The following is an 8,759-nucleotide window of genomic DNA, read 5'->3' as shown; positions in this document are numbered from 1 at the left end:
TATTTAAAAAAATAAATAATAAACTAAATTTAAGGAAAATAATTATTATATTTATTATAAAAGTTTGATTTCATAAATATTTATTTTCTTAAAATTATAAAATGCTTTCGAGAATATTAATTAATTTATATATAGTTTAAAATATATTTTAACAAAAATAATATATATTGATTACGTGTTTTTTGATAAATACATTTAATATGTTATTAATAATTTATAATGAATAAATATATTATTTTAAAAATGAATAATTTATAATGAATAAATATATTATTTTAAAAATGAATAATTTATAATGAATAAATATATTATTTTAAATACTAAAGATTTTATTCATAAAAAAATAAATTATATGATAAAAAAAAAATGTAATTTTATATATAAATAATACTATATAATATACATATTTATACATTATTAAAGAAAATTAAAAAAGAAATAAATATAATCTCATTACTAAAAGAAATCTTAAAACAAAGGATTCTATTAAAAATTATTTTTAATATCTTAATTACTTATTTTCAAGAAAATCTTAATTTCATCAATTTTAGTTTATTTTTATTTATTTCTGAAAATTAAGACTTAATAATTTTCTAAATTTTCGCAAATTTCTTTTATTTTTTTCGAGTCTGAAATATTTAAGTTTAATATTTTACAAATTTAATTAAAAACACTTTTTATTTCACCAATTTTAATTTCTACTATGTCTTAATTTTTCTATATTATTTAATAAATTGATAAAATTGCTATTTATTATTCCATAGGCATTTCAGCTAAAAAACTATAGTTTTTTTTAAATTATTAATCTATAATTTTACTTATACTTGATAATTATTAACCTTGTGAATCTACGATTTTTCTACAAACATCTAAATGTACGCGAATATCTCCGCCTTTTAAATTATAAATTTTAGAGGAACATAGTTTTATAGCCGTTTCTTGTATTTAATTATCCTCCATTTTTAAGTCTTCTTTTACTTCATTTATTCTCTATTGCATTATTTGGAGGATTTGTTTTTAGTTATATGGTTAAAAGACTATATTTTAGATATTTGGTAGGTCTATTTTATGTTTTTCAGATAAATAATATAATAATTCCATAGAATTAGAAATGCCGATCAGGGATATATTATATTAGGGGTCACAAGGTATTTATAGGAACCTATATATGTTTGAAGAGTCTTTAAATTTAAATAAATTGTCGAATTCATCTACATATATAATTAAATGATTTAGAAGTTTATTATTTTTTAAATCTTCGAAAAGATTTTCAAGGGGAAAATGGATATTTTAAGGATTTTTTTTGAATATTTCAGTATATATTTTAAAAAAAAATTAGTTTTGATTTTAAAAAGACATCGCATTGTGTTTTAAATAGGAAATATTGGTTTTTTCTTTTAGTATTTTTGATAATGTTAATGTTTTTCCAGAACCAGGTAAACCGGTTATTAATAGGATTTTTTCTTAGATTTTATTTTATATGGAACTATTTTTTTTATTTATATATTTTATTTTATTTTTATTTATTTTACTTTTCAATAAAATAGGAGATTTCTTATTTTTCTTTATCACGATATAAAATGGTTTTTGGAAAATATTTTGTGTCAAATATCTCCTTTAAATCCTTTATTTAATTGTTTTGGAAGTATTGGGTATCGTCAGTACTTTCTACAATAATTTAAGAGTATTAAAGCTAAATGAATTATGTTTATTCTTCTTCAATAGATGAGATTTTAGGATTAAGACGCTTTTTGGGATTTTTTAAAGGTTTTTGTTATGTTTCTTCGATTTTAATTAATTCAATTGGTCGGGATCTTTTAGGCATTTTTTTTTATTAATATTTGTTATATTTATATATTTATTTTTATTTTTTAAAGGACTCTTAGATTTTGTTAAAATTATTTATTTATTTTTAATAAGAGCGGAAAAAAAAATATAAATTAAAGAGAAAGCTGTGGGGAATTTTTTTAAATTTAAAAAAAAATTTAAAATTAATTTAATAAAAAAAAATTTATATATATATATATATATATATATATATAATTAAATATAAATAAATACTTAAAATGTTAATAATTAAAATTAATAATTATTATATATTCAATGTACTAATAAATAAAAATAAATGAAAAGATAATTAAATATATATATATATATAGATATATATTAATATAATTACATATGTATATATATATATATATATTATATATTATATATTATATATTATATATATTTTAAATTTTAATAATTATTTTTATTTAAATTTTTTTTTATTTATTTATATAATATTAATATATATTTTTTTTAAATATATAAAATAATTAAAATAAATTAATAAATTAGATTTGAATATACTTACTTTTTTTTATATAATATGAAAACACAATATTAACAAATAAAATAATATTTTTAATTTATTTATTATAGAAAGATTTTTTCTTATTTCAAATAAAAAAAATTAGCAAAAATTAAATATAAATAAAATATAAAATTAAACTAAAAAAAATATTAATTAAAAAATATACAAATTACATAATAAAATAATTATATTTTATATGAACAATTAAAATGATGAACTTGACTTTATTTTTTGTTCTGCCTAAAAAAATAGTCAAAGACCAATTTTTTAATTCGAGACTCCTTTTTTGAAGTTTTGTGATATCAATTTATACTAAATGTCTTCTAATAATTCTAAATAATAATAATATATGTAGAACCATTAGTAATAAATGTCTACTCCAAAGTAGAAGAAATATATAGATTATATAAATAATACAACTAACATTCCTGAAATAACAACAAATATATATAATTCAGGTAATAACTTAAAATAATCTTTTCTAATTAATTAATATTTTGAATTTTCGAATGTAAAATATGATGAAGTTGGTTATCAAAATTTATAAATGAAAGATGATATTGGTTTTTTTTCTGAAAAAACAACTAATTCTTTTAAAAAAGTAAAAATATTAAATTCATATTAGAAAGTAAAATATGAGAAAAAAATAGAAAGGAAAATTCGAAACTAGAATGAAATTAGAAAAAGAAAACGAAAAAATCATGAATAAATAAAAGTTTTAATCATTGAATATTAAAAAGGAGGGTTTTGGGATAAATAAAAAGTGACAGAATTAGCATAAATAACTGGACTTTCAGAATCTTAAGTATATAAATGGTGTTGGGATTAAAAAAAGAAAAGATTAGATTATTTAACTAAGAGGATTTCACCAGATAAATAATATGTTAATAATTTTAATATATAGTTAAAAATGAATGTTTCTAAATTAAATAATTATTTTACTTTAAATTAAATAAATGAGAAAATTAAAGAAAAATTTAATAGCAAAAATAAAAAAATATATTGAGCTTTTTAAATTTTTTAAAATCTCTTTTATTAAGATTTATTTTTAATTTTGTTATATATTCCATTAAATGTTTATTTTCGATATTAAAAATAAATTTATATAATAAAATAACTTAAATTATATATATAAATATATATATATATATATATATATATATACATAAAATTATTTTTATATATCAAATTAATTCAAATTATTATAACATAATAAAAAAATGGAATTATAAAAAATAGTATGCGATATATTTACAGCCGAAATATGTGTTGGAAGACAAATAAAATCCCATTAATAAAATTTAAAATAATATTAAGAATTTAATCCAAATTAAGCATTTGATAATCTTAAGTTTTTTAATTTATTAAAGGTTCCATATTATTAACCATAATAATAATAATAAAAATCAATAAATTAAAATTTTTATAAATACCCAATAGAAATAGATTAATTAATTCATTTTTTTAGATATTACAAAGAAATAGTGACGCCTTTAGAAATTTAGGCAATTATAAAAAAATACCAAATAGGAGGAAGTACAGAAGTATTGGTTTATGAAACTTTTATTAGAATGATTGATTATAATTAATCTAAGGTGAAAAAGAAAAATCTTATATTTGAAAATGCGAACTCTTTATCAGAAAGATGTATTTATTCTTTAGCGAGTATTTTATTGTTGGAATTGGATTTATTAAGATATGTAGAATAATTAAAAGTATTCATATATGATTTATTTATATATATATATATATATTATTGTTTTTGTTGTTAGGTTTAACTTTTGAATGATTATTAGTTTTCTGTTTAAGCTTTTTTCGAAAAAATTGATCAAAAAAATAAAAAAGAACTTGATTTGGAATGTTTAAGCTCTTTTTTTAGAAAAATTGGGCAGGATTTAGTAGAAAATGACTTTGTTATATTGTTAGAAAGAACAAAAAAAACAAATAATTAAAAAAAAGTGCTTTTATTTTAAGATTTTATATAATTAATGACTCCTTAATTACCTTATAAATAGAAAAATATATAAAAACAAAAAAGTTTATTTAATATTTCTTAATAATAAATATATTTTTAGAGATATAGTCCTTCTAAAAGTATAAAAAAAGTGACTTTTGATGAAAAAAGAGTAGATTCTTTAGAAAAAAATAATAATATTTTATAATTAGAGAACGAGAAGTTAAAAAAATAAAATGAAGAATTATTAAAAATATTAAATTAAAAAGGAATTAATTAAGAACAATAAATTATTTAAAAAATATAGTAAAATATACTTCCTAATGTACATTTAAGCCCTATTAGATAATATTAAGATTTTTAATAAAATTAACTTTTGATTATTGTCTCACTAATTATTAAGATGTGCATTTATAAGATTAATGATTAACTCCTTAATTACCTTATAAATAGAAAAATATATAAAAACAAAAAAGTTTATTTAATATTTCTTAATAATAAATATATTTTTAGAGATATAGTCCTTCTAAAAGTATAAAAAAAGTGACTTTTGATGAAAAAAGAGTAGATTCTTTAGAAAAAAATAATAATATTTTATAATTAGAGAACGAGAAGTTAAAAAAATAAAATGAAGAATTATTAAAAATATTAAATTAAAAAGGAATTAATTAAGAACAATAAATTATTTAAAAAATATAGTAAAATATACTTCCTAATGTACATTTAAGCCCTATTAGATAATATTAAGATTTTTAATAAAATTAACTTTTGGTTATTTCTCCTCCTTCTTTTGCTGTGCAAGGATAACCGTATGTTTAACCAGTTTATAAAAGCGAATAAAATTTTTCGGGAAAATATATTCCAAATTAAAAAGAAATTAGAGATATTTTATAGTAAAAAATTAATATCAATAATTAATCTGGAATGTAAGAAAATTAAGTTTAGTAGTAGTTTATGTAATAATAATCGAAAAATCTTAAATAATAATTGATTTTTAGTAGTAATATGAGATAATAGGGAATTCGTTAAAACTATTCATAATAAGATTTTACAAATAATATATATTAGTCTATTTATAAATGAAGTTTACTTATTTTTTGTTTTTTTTTTTGTTTTTTTTTTTTGGAATTATAAATATTATTTACAATAATAATAATAATAATGTTAGTATAATTTAATTTTAAGTAATATATAAAAGATATAATATAATTCTAAGTAGATAAAAACATATTAAATATATAAAATATTTTAATTTTTATCTTAGTAAACAAAAATGATTATAAAAAATATTTATATATGAAATATTTTACATTATCATTAGATATTATTATATATTTTATATATATAGATTTATAATTTTATTTATTTATTTAAAATAAAATTTATATTGTTATATAATAGAGTTATATATAAATTAAATCATTGTTTAAATTTTTAATAAGTAAAATATATAAAATGAAAAATAAAATAATTTTTAAATAATTAAAAAATAATTATATATATATATATATAATTTTTATTATGTTAAAAAGAGAAATATAATTAAAAAAATTAAAGAAATAAATATATTTTAAAATTAAAATATATTTTCTTTATTTTCATTATTTTAAAACTTTTTTATTAATAATTTTATTTTCTTAGTAAATTTCATCATCTGATAATTCTAAATTTATACTGTTTTTTCGTTTAATATTAAATTTTTGTACTTCATAAAGTTATATTGTTATTTATTTTTTTAAAGGAGGAGCTTTATCTTATATTTTTTTTACAGCTTTTTTCTAAAATTCATCATTTAAATAATTTTAGACTTCTTTGATTTCTTTAAAATCTAATTTAAAATTTTTATAGAGATTTTTTATTAAGTATTCCAATATTTTCTTATCTTCTGCTTTTAAACAAAATAATAAACATCCAATTCCCATAGAGACTATACTCCATTTCTAGCCTATTTTTTTTTTGTTAATATACATATATATATAGGGAATATATTAATAAAAATAAAAAAATACATATATAAATTTCAGTTAAAGCACTTTCTAATTGTTTAGTGAAAAATTTATTATTAGAATATTATACGAAATGATTATAAATAAAAAAATCGGATATATCTGAAGAAGTTATCAAATTAAAGTTAAATTTTAAACTGTTACATATATCTAGTTCTATTTATATAATATCTAGAAGGTTTTAACATTAGTTTTTAAAATAATTTGACTTTATAAGTTATTCTAAGCTTATCATATTATAAGAATCACCCATCTTTATATTTTATTTTTATTTTTTTCAATAATTTATTTTACCTTAATGGATAAATATAATCCGGTAATTATTAAAAGTGTAAGATTTTGGTCAGTAAAATATTAAGGATTTTAATTTTAGGATAATAATATAGAGTCAATATACATATAAGATAAAAGTTTTATTAAAATGTTATATGTAATTATCGAATATGTTATTATTCTATTTCTAAATTTTTCATTTATTTAATTTATTAAATGTTCAATAAAAGGAAAATACTATTTATATATAAAAAATAAAAAAGTAAATAAATAAGTTAATTAAATATTATTAAAATAAAATATATATTAAAAAAAATTAATGATTAAAAGAAATAAACATAAATTAAAATATACAAATAAAAAATAATATTTTTAAAAATATATTTATAATTATATATTAATATATATATATATATATATATATATATATATATATATATATATATATTATATATTAAAGTACATAAAGAAATAATTTTAATATGGCTTAATCTCTAGTTTATTTTTGTTATTTTGTAATGTTATTATATTGTTAGTTATACTAAATTTAAGTCTTTTTATAAAAATAAATTATTATATATATTATTATTAATATTTATTTTAAATAAATTACATTTAATCTATCTATTAAATATTAGAAATTTTACATTGAAATTATATCTTTTTGTGTAAATTATTTTTATATCATTATAGGTTTACTATTTTGAGTGTTTTTTATAGTATTATTATCTTGTGTTTTATTTAAAATAAATTAATAATTAAATTCAAATGATTTTAATTATTAATTATCAATAATAGTATTCATTTATATTTTTATATATATTTTTTAAAATTATTAATTTAAATAATTAAATTGATAAATATTACTTATATAATATTTTAATATTTTTATATATATATATATATATTAATATTTTTTTAAATAAAATAAAATAAATGTGTTTTTTAATTATATTTATTGTTTTTTATTAATTTTAAATTAATTAAATTGAAAAACAAATTTATTTAACTTATTTTTTATATTCAAAATATAATTTATTTATATAAAAATATTTTTAACTCTTTATTTGTTCTTTTAAGAAAACATTTTGTTAAAACCATATATTAATCTCAGTTAATTATATTTTTTTTGGTGTTTAATTTAAAAAATAATCGCTTTATTATTATACATTTAAATACTATATAATAAATAATAATTTTTTAAAAATAAGAATTGGTAATTAAATAAAATAATATCTTTTGTTTTATATATATAATATGAAAATGTGTTTCATATAAAACTATTATTATAAAAATTTATGAATGAAATTTAATAGTGATTTAATAACATTTTATTAAAGAAAATAAAAATAATAACAAGTATTATTTTGATTAGTAAAATATACAAAATAATATTTTCAATTTAAATATTATTAATTTTATAATTCATTAATATATTTGATATTATAAAGTAATATTAATTTATATATGACTATTTCTTTTTCGTATTATTAATATAAAAAATAATAATTATTATTTCTTTTTTCTTTTTGTTTTTAAATTAAATATTAATTTTTGTTATGTTTAGTATTTAAATTAATTAAAAGAATAAAATTAAAGGAAAAAAAAAATTGATAAAATCATATGATGTATGTTAAATTAAATATATTAAGAAATTTAAATTAATAAATAAAAAATTATAATAAAATAAAATATTAAATAAAAAAATTCATATTTTTTAATGTTTTTAAGTAAAATATATAACTAAAAAGTTAAATATTTATTTATATTTTTTGTTATTTTAAATATAAATTGATATTAAATTTAATAATAAACAAAAAAACATTTCAATTTTATTTATTTCAAATAATTTAAAAATGTATATATCAAAAAAATAAATCTATTAATATATTTAAATCTAAAAGAAACAAAAATATATTATTATATTTAATATTATTTATTATGAAAGAATATTTATATAAATGTTCAAAATAATTTTATTTAACATTTTTAAAAAAATAAAAAAAATATAAAAAAAAAATACTGAAAATATTTATATATAAAATTTTTGTATAATTAAATTAAAATAAATGATATTAAAATTAAAAAATATGTTATATTTAATAATTTAATAATTTATTTTTAAATATATATATATATATATATATATATATATATATTATATTAA

General features: G+C 13.9%; 1 protein-coding gene across 1 annotated transcript, besides 17 other annotated features; it reads right to left on the bottom strand. All coding sequences in view use genetic code 6, as the record gives it.

Moving 5' to 3' along the window:
* Nucleotides 1-208: 208 nt before the first annotated feature.
* Nucleotides 209-318: a microsatellite.
* Nucleotides 243-303: a microsatellite.
* Nucleotides 319-1,487: 1,169 nt separating the features above from the next.
* Nucleotides 1,488-1,536: a microsatellite.
* Nucleotides 1,537-1,960: 424 nt separating this feature from the next.
* Nucleotides 1,961-2,014: a microsatellite.
* Nucleotides 2,013-2,042: a microsatellite.
* Nucleotides 2,043-2,141: 99 nt separating this feature from the next.
* Nucleotides 2,142-2,233: a microsatellite.
* Nucleotides 2,142-2,301: a microsatellite.
* A 163-nt stretch (nt 2,302-2,464) lies between these two features.
* Nucleotides 2,465-2,509: a microsatellite.
* Nucleotides 2,465-2,518: a microsatellite.
* A 965-nt stretch (nt 2,519-3,483) lies between these two features.
* Nucleotides 3,484-3,523: a microsatellite.
* An 827-nt stretch (nt 3,524-4,350) lies between these two features.
* Nucleotides 4,351-5,094: a microsatellite.
* Nucleotides 5,095-5,406: 312 nt separating this feature from the next.
* Nucleotides 5,407-5,436: a microsatellite.
* Nucleotides 5,437-5,481: 45 nt separating this feature from the next.
* Nucleotides 5,482-5,544: a microsatellite.
* Nucleotides 5,545-6,830: 1,286 nt separating this feature from the next.
* Nucleotides 6,831-7,078, bottom strand: IMG5_142040 (hypothetical protein; the record flags this gene model as incomplete). Its single annotated transcript, XM_004031296.1, has 1 exon — nt 6,831-7,078. A coding segment is annotated over one exon (248 nt), but the record flags the coding sequence as incomplete, so codon positions are not given.
* Nucleotides 6,874-6,927: a microsatellite.
* Nucleotides 6,971-7,047: a microsatellite.
* A 1,176-nt stretch (nt 7,079-8,254) lies between the features above and the next one.
* Nucleotides 8,255-8,296: a microsatellite.
* A 421-nt stretch (nt 8,297-8,717) lies between these two features.
* Nucleotides 8,718-8,756: a microsatellite.
* Between the last annotated feature and the right edge of the window lie 3 nt (nt 8,757-8,759).

The sequence above is a fragment of the Ichthyophthirius multifiliis genome (assembly GCF_000220395.1).
Source record: "Ichthyophthirius multifiliis unplaced genomic scaffold scaff_1120509251105, whole genome shotgun sequence".
NCBI classification, from domain to species: Eukaryota; Ciliophora; class Oligohymenophorea; order Hymenostomatida; genus Ichthyophthirius; species Ichthyophthirius multifiliis.
Note: the sequence above shows the minus strand (reverse complement) of the source record. Positions and strands in the feature narration are given on the sequence as shown.